Here is a 26,586-nt window from a genome sequence, read left to right on the forward strand (position 1 = left end):
AATGACTAATTCTAGAACCTGAATCGGAATTTAAGTTGTCCGCTTTCTTTACTACTTTTTTGACTGAGCCGATAAATTAATAAATCGCATTATTCCAAATATAGATTGTTTGAATCCAAAACAAATGACTATTATATTGGCATATGGTTTTGGGGAAGAAAATGGCCAACTACCAGTGTTGTGGATCCACCAGAGAAGAGAGGGCAGGCTCAAACCAAACCCTTCCACTCTATATTCGGGTAAAGTATCCATCAATGAACATCTATCGATGGGATAAGCAATAACCAGTTGTTGGCTCTCACACTTAGTCCATGGCTGTGGGATGTGGCACTAAAGTTTGATGTTTAAAAAAATCCAAAAAAAAAAGGAACAAAAAAAAAGAAGCAATTGTTATAGTGCCTAAACGGCAATACGGTGCACAAAGTGACAAAGTGGCAGCACGTAGGTGAAAAAGCAGCTGAAATCTTGTATGTAAAGAAAGCGGCTCAGCTGCTTAGGCAATCAAAAACATCTAGGTGTACCTAGGTGGACCTGTTGATTATAGAGCTTTAGCTGTAGTCCAGATTCTACTAGGAGACTAGTCCCACTCGTTGTGCACTTTGAAGCATCCTAGGTTGAGATAGGTGAGACCGTGAGAGTCTCTAATAGAGTGGGAGTCATAAGAAAAGTAGTAAGTCCTAGTTTATTTATTTATTTCTTATTTGACTCCTAGTAGGATTCCTTCAACGTAAGGCTATAAATATATCCCCACACTAGTAAACGAGGCAGTTTTGATTATTGGGTAAAAATTGTTTGAAGGCGAATTGGTGGAGTTGTAGGTTTCCAAGGGAGGAATCTTGTGGTAGCTTTGAGATTTCCAGTTTTCTATGATTCTACAACCTTTTCATCTTCAACAAGTAACTTTCCCCTCCCCTGCTCCTACCCTTCCCCTTCTCTCTTAACCTATTGTAACCATAACCCTCCCTCCCTCTTGCTTGTGGCGTCCTTTTTTCTCCCTTCTCCACATCCTAAATCCTAGATCACCCCCGATTCCTTCATCCAAATCTTAACCCCTTTGCCGTAATCACCCCCATCCCTTCCCTAACATTCAATTCCCATCCGCAATCTTAAGGACTTATGCAAACCCTAAATTCTGAGATTTCCCCTTTTCCCCAAAACCCTAGTTTCTAGATTTCTTCCCCCTTCCGTTGCACCTAGTCCAAAACTCCTCCTCCATCCCTGGGACACGTAATTCTTTTCCCAAAACCGTTAAAGCAATGACCCTAATTTCGACACCACCCTCTTTTTATTTTTTTGGGAATCATCTAGAATTTTTGGATTTTCTAGAGACTCAAAATTCAAGGTCAGATCTAAGCCAAGGTAACCGATAGATCTGTCCCAAAATTTTTTAGGAACCTCACCCCCAACCTTAGTGACCTGCTCTCCCTATTTCAGCCCTATCAGACCAACAAAACCCTAGTCTAAACCTTAACTCACTGTCCTTAATTCACGAAATCCTAATCCTACGATTTGTTGAATTCAAGCTTGAAACCTAAAACACAAAGGTTTGAGTTTTTTTTCAATAAACCCTAGCCGAATCTATTAGTTTCCTACAAAGCCCTAACAACCCTTATTTTTCCCTCTCCATCGCGCCTGGTCTAAAACTCCTTCCATCCCTGCAGCAATTCACCCTTTCCCCAAAACCCTGAAAACCATTACTCTAATTTGCATACTACCCTCTTTTTTTTTTTTTTTTTTCCCAGAAATTTTGAATTTTTCTACAGACCCAAAATTGAAGGTCAGTCTAAGCCAATCCATCCGGTAGATCTGTCCCAGACTTCAGGAACCTCATCCCCCCAACTCTAGGGACCTTCCTCCCTATTTCAGCCCTATAGGACCAACCAGACCCTAGTCTAAACCCTACTCCTTTGCTGCCTTAAATTCACAAGAGCCTAACCCTTGGACTTCTGGAATTCAAGTTAGACACCCAAGACAGCAAGGTTTGAGTTTGTGTGTCTATGAACACTAGCCTTTAAAACCCTGGCCAAATCTATTATCCCTTCCCTACAAGCTCTAACAACCCTAATCAGCCACTACACCATAACCACAGGGTTTGAGGAACCCTAACTTTTATCAATTGATTGATTCCTGTAAACTGGCCCTCAATTTGGGGTTACATCAAATACACTGAAGTAGTTTGTGCATAAATCCACCAAATCAGGTGTGAAGATCACATCATCAAACATTATGAACATATGAATCACAAAGTAGGAAGCAGGAACCAAAGTTGTCATGCTGTCTCCTTGGCTTTTAGCAGTGCCTAGGTGCCTTGTTTTGTGTCTCCTTAATTTTCTTCTCCCCAATCCCCTCCTTGGATGCCCTGTCACCTAGATGCCATGACAACTATGGCAGAAACAGTAGCAGTAGGAAGGCTTAATTAGCATCAATATATCAGGAGAGCTGTATCGTGCATAGGAAAGAAATATCAGCAGGTTGTAGACCTAGAAGAACCTCATGTGCAGAGAATGGACACAGCAATAGCAGCAGCAAGAAGACCAAAACTGCAACACATCAACGCTTAATATATAGGGAAGAACTGCAATAAACAATTAGAAGAAGCCCTAACTTTCTTTCTTACCTATCAAATTAGGGTTTCATCAAGGACTAGATAATAAAAATGTTGGAAAGGGGTAGAGCACCATCTATATATATAACGATACAATGGTATAAAATGTAACATTAATAACCATGATCAGTGAAGAAGTGAAATTCCCGCTTCGGAAAACTTCCTATCTGCCTCATGTAATCTAAACATGACTACTTATCATCACTAATTATGAACAACACCGTAACTTATGAGTCTTCAACTAAATGTCTATTATCATTTGGGGGTCTAATATTCATAGGCTATATGTGATAATTTTATCTTCTACAGAGAAGCACTATGGGTGCTTGTACGATGTATCATCATCAATATATAGTATATGTTCATATGCAATACATTTCCATTAAATAAAGTGTAATTTACAACTCTTTGAGATCAGTTTCATACTTTTAAAAATATTAGACAGATTAATGTGATATACTGGAAATAAATTGGATTTTGCTTTCTTATGTGATATGGACTCGATGGGTGATGTAAGTTCTCATATTTCCGGTTACCAGGTTGAGCAACTGCACAAGATCTTTAAGCTCTGTGGTTCCCCGTCCGAGGAATACTGGAGGAAGTCAAAACTACCACATGCAACCATTTTTAAGCCTCAGCATCCATACAAGCGTTGTGTTTCTGAGACATTTAAAGACATTAGTCCATCTGCTTTCGCTCTCTTGGATGTTCTACTTGCAATTGAACCCGAAGGCCGTGGATCAGCTACTTCTGCTCTTAACAGTGAGGTGATTTGTGGTTCTTTTTTTAATTGTGTGCAATGGTTTGAGAAATTTCCATGTTGATAATGTTTCTGTCAGAATTTCCTTTTGCATTAATGTAAATTGTAAACTCCCACAACATGTGTCAGCATTGGGTAATTAGGGGCACCACTCAATTTGTTAGCTATGATCTGTAAATTTACTGTAGTAGAATTGTACCAACTACCAATAACTATAATTTTAGTATACCACCACCAGTAGCAAGGTCAACTGTCAGACCCTAACCAAAGAGAATTTCACAAACATGTAAGGACAACGTCAACCAAGGTGATAAGAGGACAATGAGAACCAATGTGACAAGGCAACACTAGGTTGCCTTGGCCCAAAAAAGGGCCAGGGTGCCTAGGCGACGCCTTGACAACCATGCTCAAAAATAGGATTTCAAAACAATCTGCTATTGATCAACAGGTCTGATCCAAACAAACTTCCATAAACCAGTCCCAAAAACTCAGGTAAACAGGTTAAAAATGCACTAAACATACCCGGATAGAAGTAAGGGCATTCAACCAACCCTTAGTCGAAAACCAGAGACTTGATTCTTTTGCATTTGATGTAGAATCAGTCTCTCATCTCATATCCTAAAACCAGCTCCAAAAACCAGCACTGGATGTTGCCTGTTTTTGAAATTAAAAGTAACCGCAATCGCACGGTATCGTGTAGCTAATGGGTCGATCTCAAGGAGATATGCCACTTTAGAATTAACTTCTTAATGATAATGTGAGAGTACAATGATTAAAATTTATTAATTACTTAATTAAACTAAACGAACGGTCCTAATCCATACATCTAATGTGATCAAATTGAAACAAAAATTAAAGCAAACATAATCAATGCATAATTAATAAAGGCAGAAAAAAATGCGAATAATTAATAAATAAAAATAAAAGGGAAGTGATCCGAGTGTCAGCTCTGGATCTAAGGAAGGGGAGTATAATTATAATGACTTTGACCGTGGACCCTTGCCGTAGCTTACAGTCCACTGATCGGGGGGGAACGGATATTAGAGAAAAATAAATTGCAGAAAAGAAATAATCAAGGCAATAAAAGGAAAGGGAAACCTTAACCAAAGAGAGGCACGACTGTAGGCATCTCTGATCAAGGACCCAGGGGAAGGGAGAACAATAAATAAATGCAAAAACTAAATTGCAGAAAGTAAATAACAGAGTAATAAAAGGAAAGGGAAACCTTAACCAAAGAGAGGCACGACTGTAGGCATCTCTGTTCAAGGACCCCGGGGAAGGGAGAACAATAAATAAATGTTGAAAGAAAATCCTAAATTAAGAATATGGAGGGGTAGATAGAAGCGGGAATGGAGGGAGGAGAGAAGATTATTGAAGAAGGTTACTTACTTGTGAATTGAACAAACGATTCGAATCTCAACCAACCCTAACAACCAGATCTAGATCTAGAATGATCTAGATCTACAATTGCTAGACCCAGAGAAAAACGAATCTTAAAACTTGAAACTTGAACTTGAAATTGCATTTCATAGAAAAATTTAACCTAAACATTCAATCTAGAAATTTAAATCTCACAAATGCAAGCAAAGAAAACTAGAGAAAGCCTAAATAAACTGAAGAGAGAAGAAAGAGTGCTTCTACTAAGCTCTAAAAACGTTCTCCTTTGATGGAGTATGCTCTCCTTTTATAGAGTTTACACGGGATATGAATCTTGATAGAATTTGAATCAAACTCAGGGTTTCTATCTGACTTAGCCAATTAGGGTTTTGACGTACTAATCGGACCGATTTAGAGAGATCAGATGCACAATTCCACCATTGGATTTGGGGTTTAAGAAGTCGTGAAGTTCTCCCCCAAAAATCAGCACGATCGGACACTGGATGATCGTTCGATGAAGGGCTTGATCGAAACTGGACAGAGACATTCAAAAACGGGATTTTTGCCTCTTCCTTCTTTAAATATAATTCTTTTTCCTCTTTTTCTTTCTTTAATCAAATCACAAATAGGAAATAAGATATTGAGGTATGCAAGGACTCTTTTCTCCATTTGGACTCTCTTAATAATATCTCTGTAGATTTGATTGATAATTTATAATCTCAGCCGTAGATCAAATTTGCCTTCTTTATCTCTTAAATATTTCGGAGTTGGCCCATAATCACATCTCTAGCCCATCATGCTCCAGATCAGGCCCATTTTTGCATTTGAGAATTGAATGGACCTCTTGACGTGTAAAATTGCATGATTCATACCCAAAACTCCAAATATTTGCTTAAATCTTGAAAAGTCCTAAAATCTGCAAAAACAACATAAAACCCAAGGTAGCTCCACTCTTAAGTGTGTAAAATGCATGCTTTATGCCCTAAGATTTCACACATAAATGTGCTCATCATTGCCTCAAGTCAGAATTTGCTGTAGAAGACTCTCAAACCAGTGTCGATAACTTCACCACTCTGCTGCAAGAAGATAGGAGAAAACTTACTTTTGGCATGAGAACTTGAAGGATTCAATCACCACAGATCTGGTACCATGTGAAGTTTATTAGAGAATAGAGGGGGTGGAGAAGGAGGCTGAGAGGAAGAAGAAGAGAACTTGAGAAGATGAGATTGTGGGAGGGACTTCAAGAACAACTGCTTTTATTTATAAGAAAAGAAGGAACTTCTAATCAAACTGAGATACTACAAGAAGAGATCAGAATGGACTCTAATCAACCAAACTCCAGCTCAAGCACTAACTCTCAAGTCCCGTTTTTCCTTTCCTAAAATGCCTGTGAAGAGTTGTCATAAGTTATAGCTTTATATAATGTAAGAGATGATTGTGATCCGAACGTGAATTGTTACATTGAAAAAGCTTTCTAGACTCTCTCAAATTTATGTAAAACTAGATAAAAATTTTCTTTGACTGCAATATCTTGCATGTCATAATGCGAGTTCTGACTGCATACAACTGAATGTTATGACTTTTGGCAACGGCTGCACTGCTAAATGTACTAAGTTTTTTGGATGTACATATTAATTTGTTTTTTGATGTCCTTGTTGTAATTAATAAGACACTGGATTCTTTTTTTAAATCATATTTCCTAAATGTAAAGCTTTTGTTTTCAGTTCTTTACTGCGGAGCCTCTTCCTTGTGATCCATCAAGTTTGCCTAAATATCCACCGAGCAAGGAGTTTGATGCTAAGCTTCGAGATGAGGAAGCTCGAAAGTATGTTGTATGTCTATTGTAGTTCTATTTCATTTCAACTTTGTTTTCCTTCCTTTCTTGTTGTGACATGCTTTTAATTTGTATGGTAAAGGTTAAAAAAGTAATAAGTTGCATATTCTAATGGCCAGGGGAAGTGACAACCAGTTCGGCATAGAGTAGTAAACTTAAATTGGATGAATTGTGATTTTCTTATGCTTGCACCCGAGATCTTCACAATCTAATACTCTCTCACTATTTAGTATACCAAATTTCCGTAGTTTACTCTCTCTTTCTCAAATTTGCCTAATTTGAATGATAGTGTATTAAATTAACACATCCTTGGCACTCAGACATTACCAAAAGATGGGGTGCAAGGAGGGATGCCGTTTTGGTATATCTACAGTTGCCCGGCATCTTCTTTTATTCCAGCTAGGGAGTAATGTAGAGCTAAGATCAGGATGACTAGCCCGAAATAACCCACCAAGAAAGAAACAGAAAGAACAATATTAGTAACTTAAGATCATACACAGTTATGTAGTTGGACTGGTTAAAATTGTAGGCTTCAGCAGGCATTTAACTCTCAACATAGCAGCAATACCGGACTGATTGGCAGAATCACCAACAGCATACAGTTAGCATTGGAATGTTTGCAGATTCGCAATAGTTCGCTTCCCATTACCAATAGCAGATGCTGCCATGCTGGTTTTCAGTTAGGTTAAATTCAAACAAGAGACGAAGAACAGGAATAAGGAAATGGGAAGTAAAGGGATGAAGGGGTTTCAGCTTTCTCAGATAGGTTCCTCTAACTAGGTATTTATCTCTATATAGCGAGGTCCTCACTTTTCTTATCACTCTAGGAAGAGACCAGAGGTTAACTGTTAAGACCCCTGATCTCTATGCAACAATTCCCCTTGTGGACCTCAATTAACATCAACAATGTACACATAATTGATACAGGCATTTAATTCATTCAATAAGCCATTGGCAAGTTACAAAATCTAGGAAAACAAGCATAGATTAATAGAATAGCTGAATTATAAGAATTAACTCAAAATTGTAATTACAACCATTTAATACTCACCTGAGAACCCAGTACTTCCCCCAGCAAGACCTCCTTGCTTAATTACAGACTTCGCGTATAAGGGATAACCCTCCCTCACCTCTCTCCCTTTACATAGTTCCCAAAACCCTACTAACTAACTGCTGTAGTTTAACCAATCCTGTCTTGCCACCTGGATCACATTCTCTGTCCTTGTCATAAGCTAAAGGTAATGTTGCTGTCCACTCACCTCTTGCCACTTGTCCCTCTCAACTGAAAAGGTAATTTAGCTAGGGATGATCCCCTGTAGCAGTGGATGACTCAGTGCTGCTCTTCTTCTTCTTGCGCCTGTACACACTAGCCATTAGAAGCTTATCAATACTTCCCCCCTTGAGTTTCACATTGTCCTCAAGGTGAAAATCTGGAAACTGCTGATGTACTTCGAAAAAATCCTCCCAAGTGTTCTCACAAGTAGCTAGGTCCTTCCACTTGAGTAACACTTCCAAATTCCCTCGTGAAGAGTAACGAGTGTCCATCAATTCTTGTGGCGGCAACTGTAGCTCCGCATCCTTGTCTAAGCAAGAGGGTAGGGGTTGAGTAATGATGTCAGTCCCTACCACTTTCTTCAGCTGCAATAGATGAAAAACTAGGTACACTTTGGTGTTGGGTGGGAGGATGAGCTGCTAAGCAACAACGCCAATTTGAGCTGAAATTGGATAGGTCCATAATAGCGATGGCTGAGCTTCTCATTGGGCGTTTTGCCAACGTCTTAAACCTGTATGGTTGGAGTTTGAGGAAAACTTCTTCTCCCACCTGATATTTGACCTCCCTCTGGTGTCGATTGGCTGAACTCCTCATTCAGCTTTGGGCCCACCCTCAAGTTTGATTTTAGCTCATCCAAAACACGGTCACGTTCAGTTAAGTAGGTATCGACTTCATCTACCTTGGACTGGTCCCCCTCCAACGGAGTAAAGTGGGAGGTTCCCTCCCATATAATACTTGAAAAGGAGTTAGTTTGGTAGCTGAATGATAGGTAGTGTTGTGTCAATATTCTGCCCAGGAGAGCCACATAGTCCAATCACGCGGTTGCTGCATAGAAGCACCTGAGATATACCTCCAACCCTCTATTCACTACCTCTGTTTGCCCATCCGAGGATGATAGGCACTGTTGAATCTGAGATGAGTTCCTTGTCATAAGCTAAAGGTAATGTTGCTGTCCACTCACCTCATGCCACTTGTCCCTCCCAACTGAGAAGGTAATTCACCTGGGAATGATCCCCTGTAGCAGCGGATGACTCAGTGCTGCTCTTCTTTTTCTTGTGCCTATACACTCTAGCCATTAGAGGTTTATCATTAACGCAATGCAAAGCTTCATTAATGAATTTCATAAAATTTGTCTACTGATAACAGCCTATTACATATTTATAGAGAGCTAGTACTTGCACTCCAAGTTACATAGAATATAGAAACTACTGAAATTTTCTCAGCTAGCTAATATCCTCACCAATAACAGAGATTGAAATTTAGCTTCATGCTTGAGTACAAAATAGAAACTAATGATTAGAAAAATAAATAAACCTGAATCAGACTTCACTCTTCCCAAAAGCTATGGACCCCACAAATCCTCAAAAAGTGCTTTCAGAGTAAGACAAAAATAGGTTCCGACACTGTTTACGTCAACAGTAACGTGAACAAGGTTTTGGCTCTTCCAGAAGCATAGCTGTGCAATCAACTGTCACTATGGCCCAAGGGGTTGGTTCAGTAGTGAACCAGCCCTATTATTCTTAATTATTCTATTATAGTTCTTGCCAACTAGCTAGGAACTACATCAGGGTTTTTTTTTTTTTTTTTTTTGGGGGGGGGGGGGGGGGTTGAATGCTTCTGCATTTCTTGGTACCTGGGCAGTGAAGATTCCATGCCTAGTCATCTGGTTGGAACTGCCTTTAGCTCCTGGGAAGCTGAGCTTTTTGTAGTCCCATAGAAACCTATATGTAGGTTTATATTTTAGTTTGTGCCCGAAATTCGACACATGCATGACTTAGATGAATGGGAATAATTGTCATTGAAGATTTAGCATATTTCTCCTCGTATTGGTTGGTATTATAGCTATAGAAGTTGAATCAACTGGGTCTGTTGGTTTTGAGATTGCTTTTGGAAATGTCATTGTAATGTGCCATTGGTGTTCAATTTAGTGCGCTATGGTCCTAGTTTTCATCTGGAACTTTCTTTGTGCTGTCGAAGCATGAGTTGCAACTGTATGCAAGTTATTCCTCAAATTTGCTGAAGCTAATGTTGTTTCTTGCTCGATTCTTTGCTTGAATATCTTTTTCCCTTTATGATGACTAAAAGGTTTTTATCAAACCACCAAAGGTAAAAGAACAAAAGTGAAGGATGTAATGTTTAAGGCACCCTTATACAGTGTATCTTTGCTGATCCTGTCTTAATTTGACTTATTAGGGATGCAGTTTAACAGTATGAACCAATTTAGGAACATTCCAGGGAAACAGATCCATGGTGACCTTTTCCCCATGAATTAAGAGAACATTCATCATATGCTGTGTATTCATGTCAGGCATGCATATGATTATATTTCAGAGGATCTATATCTTAACATCCATGTTCATGGTTTCAGATATTCATAAGTTGCTAGATTTATGAACTATAGATTGTTAAACATATATTTACACAAGGACTATTTTTCTGGAGGACCACTATGCCCAGAGAAGTTACCTAAATGGATCTGGTTGCTCCGGCCTTGACCAACTAGTCACCAGGCCATGCAGGGACCACATCTGCTAAACAAAGATAAATTCGCTAATGACTAAAGATCAAGCTCTTTTGGCTATTTTTCTGTCAGTCTTTGTCTGCTCTACCAAGTCAAAGAAATTTTCTAACGACTTAAGATTTGGCACCTCTTTTGGTGAGGTGCATATTCCCTCCCAGACCTTGTACGGTCTACTAAATCATCTTTTTATTTAGAGGAGACTCCTACATTGGGACTAATTTATTGCTTTCCCTATAAATATCACCTCAATTTGTGCTCTTCGATTTGCAGTGTTACCTGAGATCATTGTAGTATTATACTTGATAATTGATATATTGGAGTGACATGCATCTATTACCCTAGCATCTGGCTCACAATTGCGGAACTAATGTTCATTTGTGCTGTTGTTTGTGTCACCAGCTTGCCATCTAGATTTCATTCAACCTGTTGGGCTTGTTGCAACACTAATCATTGTTGTGCTCTTTGTCCCCTTGTCATCATATTCATTGACAATACAGTAATCCTTATGTAGCCTCAATAGGATTGGTGGCTAAGGCTTGAGGGCCTTGTCAAAGAACTCACTCAAAACGGGAGAAATAGGGTAGGGTTTGAAAAGTCAATTTTAGTAGTCAGTGTTATCCTAGAATCTCTCTTTAAGTGTTTCGGAAAGAAAGCATAGCCCAAGATTTGTGCAATGTGTAGGAAATGAGGTTGGTCAGGGATGTTTCAAGTTATATATATATATATATATATATATATTTGAAAAATTAGGGATTTGGAAATTGGAACTACTTAAGGGTTTTAGGAGTATTGTAGGCAACCAAGAAACACAATTCCTGTGGTCTGTGATGCAACTTAGATTGAACCTAAGTAGGGCTAATGAAGGTTCTCCTTAAAATTTGTGGCAATCTTAACTGTTTGATTAGATCTAGGTTTATATATGTTTGGTTCTTGATTGGATCAAAATCAAGAAATATTATGTAGTCATTCTGCTGATTGTATACTTGGGTGTCATCTGTAGATATGTTAGGATGTGCAAGTTCTATAAATTCAAAGTTTTGTATAATGGTGCAACAGTGAGTTTGCTCCATGGCAGCCTGGAGCTCATGGGTTTGAATTCAGAAAACAGCCTCCCTGCAAAAGCAGGGTTAGCATACGTCTGTCCCTACCTGAACCTCGCACTGGTACCTTTAATATTCTTCGCATCTTATTGGCAAGAGGAAAGATGTTGCAATTCACTACTAAAACTACTATATTTATTAATATTGAAGGAATGTATCTTAGTATTAACAAATGTATTGCAAATATTTGGAAAATCCTTCCCCAACCCCCAACCCCCATCCCCCATCCCAACTCCTTTTTCTTTTCGTCGCTCATGCACTAAACTCATTAAGGCCAAAGGAGGTTTGAAAAGAAGTGGGGTTGAGATTTTCATTTCGTCCTGTTTTTATGATAGTTTGAACTGGAATTGAGACACAACTTTTATATATTGATGACATGCATTGTCCAATTTATTGTCAGAAAAAGAGCGGCTGCAAAAGGACATGTAAATGGATCTAAGAGAAGGGGTTCAGCAGATTCCAAGGCAGTACCAGCACCAGATGCTAATGCTGAGCTGCAAGCTTCAAAGCAGGTATTTCTGGAATTCTTGGGTTCATCAGATTGTAGTTTGATTTCATTTGACATTTTCTTCTTTTATTATAATGATTGACATGACAGGGGGGAGGAAAACAGAATGGTTCATCTTATTCTAGTCAAGTGAATCACACTAATGCTTATGAATCTTCACGGAAGGATGCAGATTTTGGGGTACAGAAATCCTCTAGGAATCATCAGGCAGCTGAGTTGTCCAAGTTTTCAGGTTCGGTTGCTGCAAGAAACAGTTCTCGTTATGATTCTGAAAGAGATAGGAGCTCAAATGCCCATTGGCCAGAACAGCGGCTGAATTCCAGATACAACCAACTAGAAGAAACTGAGCCTTCCGAAAAGTCAGAGTGGAACCATCATTTGTTGGATAGGCCTACCAGTTCTCAAAGGAAAGGAGAAAGGATGCGTGACAAGGAATTTACAACTGTAAGTGCTTACTTTCATGAATCACTTCCACATATTTTTTAAGTCACCATCTACTTTCCAGCAGTCAAAGTTTGAACCACGCTAGATGAGCACATCCATAATGTATATTATCATATATAGCTTGGTTAAAAAATGGACTGCAGGTCATAGTCACTCATTAGAGCCTGAGATTAATTTAGCTCATATGCTATTGTTGATTCAAGGAGAAAATTTTCCTAATCTGTGGAAAGGGTTTGGCCACCATCCCAAGGTCGTAAAATGTTTCCCCCCATTGGTCAAATTTGATAATACCTTCCCCTTTTGTGCGATTGCTATGGTCATTGGATTTCCTTTCCTGTGGCTAATGGAAAATTTGGTCCTTGGTTTGAAGTTCAGTTTATAAATCATCATACCACTAGAGTTCTGTACTCAATCTTACCTTTTGTTTGGTAATAGGGTTATGTCCCCAAGAAAAACAGGATCCATTACTCTGGACCATTGCTGCCACCTGGGGGAAATGTTGAGGAAATGCTCAAAGAGCATGAAAGACAAATTCAACAGGCTGTCCGCAAAGCCCGTCTTCACAAGGCTAAGACAAAGAAAAACATTGGGTGATAATGGCCATCTAAAAGCACTAGTACGTTGGATGAACAGCAGGTTTTGGTTGTGAAGCAATTTTTATTGTCTTGATACTGTTAGATAAAAGCTCATCTTTTGGGTTTGATTATTAGCATCACCATCAATAACCAGAGGAACTAGTACAATTCGAAGCTTCTTTGATGCAGGGAACTTCAGGCGCTCACCAGGTTATACCTTTGTAATCTGACATATCTGTTGAATTTTAATATCTAAGAAGCTTGTCGTGGTTCATCAAGGTGGATAATCGTATAGTAAATGAAAATCACGACCTTTGATATGTGATTTGTTAAGGAGACCATCTGACTTGGTATCCATCAAACTCCAGAACGATTGTTTGCTCCAAAGTGAGGAATGGGTTTTTTGTGGCTGTCTGGTTGATTAATGTAAATATGGGTGTAAGGGTTTTGTCTTGTACAGCCCAAAGAAAAGAAAAAAAAAAGGGGGGGGGGGGGTTGGGGGGTTGGGTTCTGAATCAGCATCAGGCACCTCCATGTAAAGTAAAGCCACCATCCTAAATTGAATGAATTTGTTCAATCCAAGCATCACGTATTTAATCCTATCAGTCAATCCAGGAGAGCACATTGTCTTCTCTAGCTTAACTTTCACCCTTGAAGATGTTATATATGTTGAAACTCTATTATTTATTTATTGTGTGGGATTTTTGTGTAACTTATTTCCCTTTCTTTTGCTTTCTTTGCTTCAAGATGTCATCTTTAATACCTAATGCATTAGTTTGAGAAATGATTCTATCCGGTCTCAAAGTTGAACCCCCCCCCCTAATAGAGAGTTTCCTTTGCATAATTCTGGAAATTCTTATAGTGAGAATGAATTGAACTGCTATTTCCCAAAAACAAGATACTGTCTCCAATGCCAGTTTCGCTTGCTCTCATCCAATCTGTGAACCCGTAACTTGATAGTTTGGAAATTATAAGTTGAGTGGATAATATAATATCTTCGTAATCATCTACATCTTCATGGTTCTCAATGTTTACTTTCTCGTCTTCATCATGACACAACCTGTAATCTCTTAAAACCAGCCATAGCTCCCCCATTAATTCCTACTATTAATACCTATCAAAATTACTCCTTTGTTCTAACATGATTGCTGAACCGATTGGTGGCTCAGAAACAAAATCACAAGCAATAACAGGTCCTTGGTTGGTAACAGCATAAAAATGTCCATTGTAGAATACAACATCTTCAAAACGAACCCATTCTGGGTAATTTTTCATCGTCTATATTGATCCATCTACCAGCTCCCGGCTTCCAATATGTCAACCGTCTTTGGTTACTGACAATAACTACCACAAAATGGTCTGATGTTCTACAAGGATCTGCAGATAGAACTACCCTGTGGATGTAATGCCTATTCCTTGGAGGTTGAGGTGGGTATTGTTGCAGAGGAAACCAGAATTTAAAACAAGGAAGCTGGATACTACCACCAGACACTGAATTGACTAGCTGAACCTTTAGGGGGTTTTCGCACCAATCCACTGTCAACTCGAATAATTGTTTTCAATAAGAAAACAAAGAAGGAACTCAATGAAAGGAAATACTTATGACATGGGAAAAGTAAAGAAAGGGATAAACCCAGACATTATCAGAGGTTAGGTGGGTTGGAACGGTTATAAAAGGAGGGGAAAGAGATGAAAGCTACAAAGAGACAGTTTGTTACAGTCACCTACTCTATTGCTAATGTCAGTTCAAATTCCATTCTAGAGCTTTTGTTAAAATGAGTACCAAGAAACCACGAATTGAAACAAAAATAAAACGAAAAGAACAAAGACATTTTAACATGGTTCACACATCAATGTGGTGTATAACGGCGATGAAGAAAAACTTTCCACTATGTAGAAGAAGAAAATAATGGAGATCTCAAAAGCAGTTGCCACAATGGCATTACAAGAATTCTCACTCAAAACTTTAAGGTGAAAATCTAAAATCTCACTTTGACCTCGTAAGCAAACAAAAAATTACATATATAAATTTTCTCCTAGAATAGAAGATTACAGTAAAAGAACTATATAGAGTAGAGCATTACAATTAGAGATCTATTAGATTAGAAATTTACAATAAGTAAACTATCAAAAATGCAATATATACACAATAATATTGGATGAAAAAAGGTGTGTTTAGTTGGTCATATTTGGACAGTACAGAAAAGCAAATGCAAAGTATGTTTTTTCCATTAAAGCGGTTAAAGGCCCAACCTCCCATGGGGAGGTCCTAGGTTCGCATCCATCCAACGGCATTACTGTATATCCCATCCCTATATATAAAAGTCTCCAATCAAAAAAAAAAAAAAATGTTTTTCATGTTTGCTTCTTACTTAGGCTAAACCTAAGGGATTCAGGAAAATTATCCAGAAAATAAAGAAAATGAGAATGATTGAAGAGGAGTGTGATAGAAATTACTTACAATATACCGGCTGGTTTTCTCCAATGCCTTAACTTTATCTTCAGAACTTTCTTTTACCACAACATTTTTCTTCTTTGAAACATTTGATTACATTCTGGTTTAGTTTGGAAAAGAAAACAATTCAAGCTGCTATTGATTTATTGCCATTGAATGTGATGGTTCACAAATGACATTGATGTGGATGAATTCCGAACAACCGTTCTCACAACCAGGTTCAGGGTCGGTCGACCGGGTTCTAGTCGAATCGTTTACTAACCAAGTGAATACTAAATGCGCCAGCAATTAATATCCTGGAAGATCGGAAGAAGTATTCTGATCGAACTAAAGTACTCATGATAAATCCAAAACAAACTACAGTACCATTCAAACACTTTCTCTCAGAAGAGATTGGCAAGAAGAGTTCAAATCAAACTCCATCATTATTCACTACCATAAATACCCAACTCAGATCGTGGTAAAATAAGTATTCTTGAGTATTCACTTCAGGTTTTTGGAGATACATTAAATATCTGATTTTCTCAGTCTTTGCTTCTGTCTAATTTGCTTGTCGAAGACAATACTCGACCAACATGGTTGAACACATTTTTTGCAAGTTCATGTGTTCAATTGGTCGAGTACAATTCTGCATTAACAATTGGCATCGTTCGTGGTAAACTGATCAAAAAGCTATCATGCATACCAGATCATGAAGGATAGTCGGAGATGAATTGAGTGAAGGTGAGCAGAGATTAACAAAGAGGAGGCATCTTAAGGGAGGGAAAAGATTCCTCAACAAGTTGCCCTACCAGATCCGGCTGATCAGTTCATGACAATGAATTCAATGCATTGCAACAACAAATTTTAGACCTGAACGAGTTGATTAAGGCGAGCATCTGTCAATAGGTGGCAACAATACCGAAAACTAGTTCACAGGTTATCCCTGTCAACCTTGATTACCATGGAGATGGTCGACCCCCATGACAGAAGGAATAGGGCACTCAAAATCCTGATCATGGAACTCGACCATCTCAAAAATACGGGGAGAAAGGAAAGGAACAGGCCGGGGAACAATCCCGACCTTCATGAGAGGTAGCCTCAAAGACCCTCCTCCAAACGATCAATCTGATGATCGAGAAAGCAGCTCTTGGCCAAATGATAACCTTCTCGTTGGAGATAATAGCGAAGTTCCTACCAAGCACGTTGATTATGTAAACAAGTGGTTTGATGAATTTGATGAAAAGCTGAAGAAACTAAAAGATTTGGTCAAGGATGCGTTATATTCAGTTCTAAAGGAAGACCCTTTTGTCTGAGCAATTTCGAAAGCAGAGATGCCAAAGAATTTCAAGTGCCTGACATTCACCATGTTCGATGGAATGAGATGCCCAAGACATCACATTATGCATTATAAGTCCGTCGTGTCTTCATACAGACATAGTGAAGTAGCTATGTGCCGAATCTTCCCAACCTCATTAACTGGATCTGCATTTGAGTGGTTTCTAGGACTCTAGAATGGTTTGATAGAAAATTTCGATCATCTTGGTCAGGTTTTCTTGTCACATTTCCAAAGCAAAGTCAGCACCTAGAAAAGAGAAAACACTTTGTTTTCCATTAACAAGGTCAAACAGAATCAATCAATGGCTAGCTTTGGAGGTTCAACAACTTAACCATTCAGATTGAGAATTTTAATGAAAAGATAGCTTTTCATGCACTCTACCAAGGACTTAATCATGAGGGCCTACTCGAACGACTTCTCTTGGACATGCTCGAGACATATGCCGACTTGCTCGAGCGATGTCACAAATAGGTGGGGATATCCACAATGATAGAGTCCCAGAAGAAGGAACCAGTTCCAAAAACAAAAAAGGAAAGATTCAGCCGAGCATGCCACTCACCACACCATAACAAGGGTGGTCGAATAGATCTGACCAAGCAAATAGAAGGAACATACACTCCTTTAAATGTCAGAAGGTCCAAAATACTGATTTAGGTCAAGAGCCAAGGATTGTTAAAAAGGCCAAACAAAATAAAATCTCGACCATAGGATTGAGATAGGAGCAAATATTGCAAATTCCATAAAGATCATGGTCATTGGACTGATGTTTGAAGACAACTGAAGATGAAAATTGAGAAACTAGTCTCTGACTGGAAACTAAAGAAATATGTATGAGCAAAGCAAGGAACCTTTTAACCACATAAAGAAGGTCGACCATCAGAGACGGTTGGAGAAGCCCTAGCAAAAGCCGACCAGAAGGAGAAGATGTTAACTGAAGGAAACGTTCGCCAATATATACGATGCTCGATGGTTCAACAGAAGAATCAACTCGGCAAGCTAAAAGAAAAGCTCGATATATAGGTAATGTTGAGTTGGACAAATCAGATATGAAGATGACATCCGAACCAATTACTTTTTCTTTTAAGGATATGCAAGGAGTAAAAGCTCCTTATGATGATGCTCTAGTAATAAAGGTCATCCTCACAGGAATCGAAGTCCATAGGGTTTTGGTAGATACTAGATCTTCTGCGGACATACTATCTCTATAAGCTTTCAGGAAACTGAAACTAACTGAAGACATGCTCGTCCCTTGCGAAGCTCAGTTATGCGGATTCACAGGATCCTTGACATGCGTAGAAGGGACCATCAAATTAGAACTTCGGATTAGCGAGCACCCAAGGGATAATGTTGTCCAGTTCAACTTTATGGTTGTTCGAGATTTATCAGTGTACAATGTCATCTTGGATCGACCCACTCTTTATGCTCTAGAAGCAGTGGTTTCAACCCTACACATGAAGATGAAGTTTCCGACTAAACATGGAATCAGAGAATGCAATGCGGACTAAAAGTCCAGTCAACATAGTTATATTGATTATATGAGAAAAAGGGCAAGAACTAGTTTGACCATGCCTATTGAAATAAGGGATGACTGAGATGAAGAAGCAATGTAGAAAGCAGAACCAATTGGAAAGCTTGAAAAGATTTGTCTCAATCTTGAGCAACCAAATCAAGGCATAATGATTGGAGCCGAGCAAGAAGCGGACTTCAAAGTCAAGTTGACCCAGTTCTTAGAAGAAAATTAAGACGTCTTTACTTGTTCGAAAAACGATATGCCCAACTGACAAGCAAGTGGCCGAGCATCAATTATGTATTGATCCTTAGGCAATTTTGGTTGTCCAAAAAAGAAGAAACTTCTCCATTGAGAAGCATAAGGCAATTCGAGCAAAGGTTCAAAAATTGAGACAGTCAGGTTTTATAAGAAGAACCGACCACCCAACCTAGTTGGCAAACATAGTGATGGTAAAAAAAGCCAACGGTAAGTGGCGAATGTGTACATGTTACACTGACCTAAATAAAACATGTCCCAAGGACTATTACCCGCTGCCCAAAATTGACCTCCTCATAGATGTAACTGTTGGACATGAGATGCTGAGTCTCATGGACGCATATTCTGGATATAACCAATTTTTAATGCATCCAAATGATGAAAAACACACTGTTTTCATGATAGATAGGGACAATTATTATTATAAGGTGATGCCCTTTGGCCTGAAGAATGCAGGAGCAACATAACAGAGAGTGTTACATCCACCCAGCCGGTACCCTACCTGGCATACCCGAGTGTGTGATACACAGCCCCGAAGACCAAGTATCGAGGTAATCAGCCTCCCATATAGACAATAACATAATCAATGTGCAAAAGATAAACAAAAGATCCAAATAAGGAAAGAGTAAATCATATATAATCAGAGTACGAAAGATAATCAGAATGTCAAATCAATAAAGTAAAGTGAGGCGGAATCCCACTCAACAACCAGCGGAAAAGTAGTACTAAAAGAAAAGGAAAAGGAATGAAAACTAATCCCAATAGCAGGTACAATAAGTAACTAAATTGTTCTCAATCTTATAGACGACATCTCTATAAGTATAAATCTCAAAAATGGCGCAAGGGCGCTTCCACTCTATGGTCGGACTAAGCATCGTACGCAGCATAACCACCTGCGGAATCTTAAGTGTAATTGTCGTAACCGCAATCACCTTCCTGGAGATATGCCTCTTCTCCTTGCGCTTCTTCATACGAGCATGATACTTAGAACCTGTAGAGTAGTCTAACAAAACATTGCACAAAAGGAATGGGTTTCAAAGAAACTCAGTAAGGCAGTTAATCCATAACAACATAAATGGCATGATTTCAAAGCAAAGTAAAATGCTATATGATATGAAACACATGATGCAATATGATTCTAACTCTATGTATGCTGGTCTCTATTGGCAGACATGCTTTAAGTCATAGCACCGTACTTCTTTAGGAAGGTCTCATCACACAACGCCTTTTGGTAGTGGGTTCGGCATCCCTCGGGACATTCCATGGATGGGGGTATAGGTCACCACTCTCTCACATCACCATTGGTCTAAGTACCGGCGCATGTCAGGGTCAAAGCCTAGCCAAATGCAAGTCTCCTACTCAGTTACATCAAGTCAAATCCAGATACGTCCATTCCTCGCCCTTGGCGATCCTTTCCGGTATCCTTCACACTAAAGTCCTCATAGTCCCTGACTACGGACTCATCAACCTTATAGGTCATCCACATATGGTAAACGGGAAGCTCTCACGTCCTCTCACGGGTTGGTTACCGATCTTGAGCGCCCATGAGCCCAAGTCTAACCATATGCAACCCTACCGATAAATGGCCCACACAATGTGATTCCTGTCCTCTCACGGATTGGTTACCGGTCTTGAGCGCCCATGAATCCCCATTGCTACCACGGGTCGTTCGGTCTCAATACCCCTCTGATTAGGGTCTGACATAAGGGGACATCCTAGCCAAACACCACTAGACAACCCTAAATATGTTATCCAACAGTTTAGGAAGGTGTCCAAAGGGCATCTCCGGAAACATCCCATAATATTCCTGTAGTAGTCCAAGGACAGAAGTGTCAAAAGGACACCTCCCCTTTCCAAACCATACTTAATCATACACAAACATGAATCCATAACATCACATATATAGTAACTTCATATATGGAAAGAAATCAATAACAACATATATCTTGCGTATAATTAATAAGTAAATCATACATGAATCATAAACAAGTAATGCTACTGAAATCAAAATAGTACAACAATAATATAACATTGTAAGAATCTAATTAAAGAAATAAACTAACAAGATTCAAATATAGAAACTAAGATATGCAATCTATGTAGTTAAGGAAGTAACCATCCTTACCTTTTATAACTCGCAAAGGAATCTTAAGGAATCAAGTAAGATCTAGACAAAACTTGGGAAGAAAGTCCTAAACAAGTGTATACAACATATTAGAAAAGATTCCTAGAAGGAAAGATATCAAAACATACCACATATGGAGTTGCTGTACTCATTGGTCGATTGACTTGGTTTACTGCCTCAGTCGACCAATGAGTCGACCAACCGAGACAGTGGCCTTCAAAAATCAAAATTTTGCAAATAAAGAACCGAATTTGGTGGTTCAAAAGGGTACTAAACAAGGGGTAAACTACAATGGCAGCATCCTAGTATATAGAGAACTTCAAAACACTAATCGAATCAAGTTTTCAAGTCACAAATTAGGAAACAAAAGTTACCATAATTAGATCAATCATGGTTCTAGAAGAAAGAACTTGGTATGATCAAGGAGAAAGAACTAGAGATTGATAGGTTATAGATCTTGTAAAGAAAACATAGCGATTGACTACTAATATGATCAATAAAATAGATCTAAGAAGATCAGAATTTAAATCAAAAGATGAACGAAGACAAGATCATGATTTAGACCATGATTCCTTCAAAAGCTTGCAATAATCAATGATTAAGATCATTGCTTTAGCCATTAATCCTTAGGAAATCATGAGAGATAAGTAAAGAGATGTTTGCAACAGAACAATGCAGCATCTTCTCAACCGTCTCAACCCAAAAAGGAAAGAAAATCAAAGATGGAGAAGAAGAAGAGAGTGTAGACATACCTTTTGATGCAAGAGGAAGAAGATTACTTGAGTTCTTGCGAGGGATCAACCAAGGATGCAAGGAAGATGTCTTGCAGAGGTCTCTGGTACGTTCCAAAGAGTTTGGAGGCAGCAAATACGAAGTGGACTCGAGATTGAACTTAAATAGAGCAAGCAAGACCTAATTAGCAAAAATAGAACCCATTGGTCGATTGGATTGGTTGACTGGTCCTAGTCGACCAATGAGTCGACCAATCAGAATAGCAAGACCAAAACAGGGAAATGAAGGCTCAGATCAAATCCAAACATCAAGGGGTTTTGCACACACACCAAGTGACTTACCTAGTAGGTAGAAATGCCTTCGAACCATGACAGAGAGCACTCCAAGTCCATCAACTAATCCAATTTTCATCAGGATACAGTTTCCATAAATGGAACACTGACATCAACACTCATGGATTCAAAGCCAGTCACCAAGTCTTCCACTGGGATGGCCCATAGCTGACTTCTTGCTTTACTTCGGGTTGTCGGACCTACATACAACAGGGTTTCCAGGTCAAGGTTAGGGCTGGGTTTCACAAAGGGCACTAAACAAAATCTTAGTTGATCAAATAGGTAGAAACATGGAGGTTTATGTAGAAGATATGCTAGTGAAAAAGACTTCCAAGGTCGACCACTTAGCCGACCTAGTGGAAGTGTTCGACGTACTCCAAACATATAAGATGACACTAAACCTGGAGAAGTGTGCTTTTTGAGTATCATATGGAAAATTTCTAGGTTTCATGGTGTTTCAAAGGGGAATTGAAGCTAATCCAGAGAAGATTAAAGTAATCCTGGACATGAAACCACTAAGGAACATCAAAGAAGTACAAAGCTTAACAAGGCAAGTGGTGGCACTCAATAGATTCATTGCTCAAGCTGGAGAAAGATGTTTGCCATTCTTCAAAGCTTTGAATGGTGTATCTAGCCTGCAAATTGAAGTACGTAATGAAGAATGTCAGAAAGCTTTCGATGAACTAAAGGAGAAACTTTCTCGACCACCTTTGCTCACTCGACCAATTCCTAAGGAGGAGTTACTTTTATACTTGGCCACATCACCAAATGTAGTCAGTGTTGTACTCATTCAAGAAGAAGGTAACATCCGAACCCCTGTTTATTATATAAGTCACATACTGGTTGATGCTAAAACTTGGTATTCGGAAGTGGAAAAGCAAGCGTTTGTATTGGTGACCGCAACTTGGAAACTCCGACCATACTTCCAATTGCATTCTATCACTGTTTTGACAAACTTCCCTTTAAAAAAGATATTGCATCGAGTTGATTTAGTAGGATGACTTGTTACTTGGGTAGTTGAACTCAGCGAGCATCAAATTGATTTCCGTCCATGCCTGACCATTAAGGGTCAAGCCCTGGTGGATTATATAGTTGAAACACAATACTCCAAGATAGAGGAAGCAGAGCTTGACTCAGAATAGGACAAGCTCAAGCACCACCCTGAACAAGTCAACAGATGGATTCTATCTGTCGATGGATCTAGTAATGCACAAGGTAGTGGAGCAGGTTTTCTTCTACAAAGTCTAAGAGATTTCGAAATTAAGTATGCACTTCTTCAAGTTCAAAGCTTCTAACAATGAAGTAAAATATAAGGCATTGCTAGCCGGTCTTAGGTTAGCAACTAGGTATCCAAAACTTGGAAGTGAGAAGTGATTCACAATTGATCGTGAATCAAGTTAACGGGGTGTATGAAGCAAAGGAAAAATGGATGAGCAGATATCTAATCTTGGTCGCCCAAAGTAGACAAAACTTAATAGACTTGCTAATCAAGTACCTAGAATAGATAATAACCAGGTGGATGCACTTTCTCACTTAGCAACATAAGAATTGGATATTACAAAGACATCAATCTATTTAGAGGAACTGGTAAGTCCTAGCATCTATATGATTGATAATATGCAAATGCTAACCGAGCAGGGATGGATGTACCCAATCATACAGTATTTAGAGCATGATCAAACTTTCAGAGGATTAGAAAGAAGCCTGAGCAATTCGACAAAGGGTTGCCTGGTACACGATCAGGGATCATCAATTATACAAGAAACCAATAACTCGACCACTTCTTCGCTGCTTGGGATCACTAGAGGCTACCAAAGTTCTGAAAGAAATACATAAAGGGATATGTGGAGCAAACATCGAAGATCGAGCACTTGCAGACAAGACATTAAGGCAGGGGAATTTTTGGTCAACAATACAACAAGATGCAAAAAGTTATGTTCAAAGATGTGACAAGTGCTAGGCCCATGCTAATATACCGCATACCCCTACTGTATCACTAACCCATGGTTCTGGCTCCGATTCCTTTTGCAAGATGGCGGGTAGATTTGGTAAGGAAACTATCAAAAGCTTCAGGAGGAAGGGAGTATGGTTGTTGCGGTTAATTACTTCACAAAATGGATAGAAGTTGAGCCTCTAGCATCAATCAATACCAAGCAAATGAAAAAAATTCATCACTCATAACATCATTTACAAATATGATGTCCCAAGAATAATTGTATCCAATCACGGAAAGCAATTCGAGAATTCATTTCAAAAGATTTTGTACTGTACAAGGGATCGAACATCTTCTTCCTCAGTCGTTTACCCACAAAGCAATGGCTAGGTTGAGGTCAGCAACCGAACATTACTAGATGGACCAAAAAAGTGACTCGATCAACTAAAAGGTAGATGGGTGGATCAACTCTATGGTCATATAGAACAACCCCCAGGTCGACCACTGGAGAAATACCATTTCGTCTTGTGTGCGGAGTTGAAGCACAAGTACCAGTAGAGATACAAATTGGAACTCTTAGAGAAGAGGAATTTGAAGAAGAAGAAATATTGAAGGGTTTTTGGCCAACATCGATCTTATCGATGAATAAGAGATAAAGCACAATACCACTTAGAAGAATACCACAGGAGGATTGCAACCTATTACGATGCCAAGGTAAGATTGAAGCAATATCTCCCAAGGGATTTGGTTCTTTGTCGAACAGCCACATCGGACCTAACCAATCAAGGAAAATTAGCTCCAAACAGGGAAGGTCTATATATAGCAATCCAACAAGTCACTTCCGGAAGCATATACCGTCCATGAGATCCAGAGACTGAGCAACAAGTTCCTCGATCATGGAATTCAAGCAATCTAAGAAGCTACTATCAATAGATAATACATTTTTTTTCAAGACTATTCCGTTGTTTTATCTGTAAGGGAACTTTCCCAAATTTTGGAAATCTATTCAGCAAATATATTTCAGAGAAGTTCAATAAACATTCCTTGATTAAACAAGACCTGACACAAACAGAATAGGGAAGTTTCGAACTCCCCATGCTCAAAATACTCCTCAAAGAGTAGGCAGTCTCAAACTCCCCATACTCGGAATCTTCCTCAAATAGAGTAGGGTAGTCTCGAACTCCCCATACTCAGAGTCTTCCTCAAACAAAGTAGAGCAGTCTCAAACTCCCCGTGCTCAGAATACTCCACAACAGAGTAGGGAACTTTCAAACTCCCTGTGCTTGGAAGAGTAGGGCAGTCTTGAACGATACTTGGAATCTTCCTTAAATAGAGTAGGGAAGTCTCGAACTCCCCATACTCGGAATCTTCCTCAAACAAAGTGGGGCAATCTCGAACTCCCCATACTTGGAACCTACCTCAAATAGAGTAAGGAAGTCTCAAACTCCCCGTGCTAGGAATACTCCTCAATAGAATAGGAAATTTTCGAACTCCCTGTGCTCGGAATACTCCTAAAAAAGTAGGGCAGTCTCAAACTCCCCATACTCAGAATCTTCCTCAAATAGAGTAGGACAGTCTCGAACTCCCCATGCTCGGAATATTTCTTAAACAAAGCAGGAAAGTCTCATGTAGACGCTCCCCCTGCTCGAAATACTTCAGAAAATATAACTGGGTAGTCTCACAAAACGGTCCTCCATGGTCGAACAAGGCATAACAATCTTGTATAACAAAAACACACGGGAAGACATATTGTGCTGGAATTACGAGGAGAGTAATGATTACTAAAAGATTGAACACAAAAGGTTCAAGGATCGAACACAAAATAAGTTCAAGTGTCATCATTACAAATCAAAAGACAAAAACATATGATATAATTAAAGAGACAATACAAGCCCGAACTCAACAAATTCAAGCATTCTTTTGAGTATACTTCTTCTTTCGAGCCCTCCTTGTTGCTACCCGAGCCACTTTGTTCGTCCTCATCTGCGCCGACTTCTTTTTTCCTTTGGGGCCGGCTCCCAGTTTGAGTCTAAAAAATTATTAACTTCAAGCTGATCACCTTCTAGAAAAGAGGCTTTATTGACCGCCCAAGAAGGTGAGATATCTTCAGCTCATCATAAAGGCCAGGTTCAACAAAGTCCTTGAATTCAACAACATCTAAGGTCGGGTAATGAGTCAAGATGTCTTTATATGCATACCTTCGACCATACTTAAAGCTCGGACCAGCAACCTCGGCCATAAAGTCTCGACACTTCTGAGTTTGAACCCAACGTTGATGACAGAATGACGAATGTTTGTGAAATTAAAAGTAACCGCAAGCGCACGTATCATGTAGTTAACGGGTCGATCTCAAGGAGATATGCCACTTAGAATTTAACCTCTTAATGGTAATGCAAGAGTGCAATGATTCAAATTTGTTTATTATTTAATTAAACTAAACGAATGGTCCTAATCCATACATCCAATGCGATCAAATTGAGAAGAAAGTAAAGCAAACATAACCAACGCATAATTAATAAAGGCATAAAAAAATGCGAATAATAAATAAATAAAAATAAAAGGGAAGTGATCCGAGTGTTAGCTCTAGATCTAGGGAAGGGGAGTATAATTATAATGAATTTGACCATGGACCCTTTGCCGTAGCTTACAATCCACCAATCGGGGGAACGTATATTAGAGAAAAAGAAATTATCAAAGCAATAAAAGGAAAGGGAAACCTTAACCAAAGAGAGGCACGACTGTAGGCATCTTTGATCAAGGACCTAGGGGAAGGGAGAACAATAAATAAATGCTGAAATTAAATTCTAAATTAAGAATATGGAGGGGGTAGATAGAAGAGGGAATGGAGGGGGAAGAGAAGATTATTGAAGAATGTTACTTGTATCTTTGAACTTCAAATAATAAAAAGAATTAATTGAACAAACGATTC

The 26,586-nt window shown here is 39.0% G+C and overlaps 1 protein-coding gene across 1 annotated transcript in view; it reads left to right on the forward strand.

Annotated features, from left to right (window-relative positions):
- Positions 1-13,493, forward strand: part of LOC149010843 (putative serine/threonine-protein kinase At1g54610) — a 45,366-nt gene extending 31,873 nt beyond the window's left edge. The window contains exons 5-9 of the mRNA XM_089160547.1: positions 3,145-3,372; positions 6,467-6,567; positions 11,871-11,982; positions 12,069-12,422; positions 12,858-13,493. Of these exons, the coding sequence (XP_089016673.1) occupies positions 3,145-3,372; positions 6,467-6,567; positions 11,871-11,982; positions 12,069-12,422; positions 12,858-13,016 (954 nt within the window). The 3' untranslated portion in view covers positions 13,017-13,493. The remainder of the gene's footprint in view (positions 1-3,144; positions 3,373-6,466; positions 6,568-11,870; positions 11,983-12,068; positions 12,423-12,857) is intronic.
- Positions 13,494-26,586: the final 13,093 nt, after the last annotated feature.

This window comes from Hakea prostrata, chromosome 7 (genome assembly GCF_041222555.1).
Source record: "Hakea prostrata isolate BN-2017 chromosome 7, UWA_Hpros_2, whole genome shotgun sequence".
NCBI lineage: Eukaryota > Viridiplantae > Streptophyta > Magnoliopsida > Proteales > Proteaceae > Hakea > Hakea prostrata.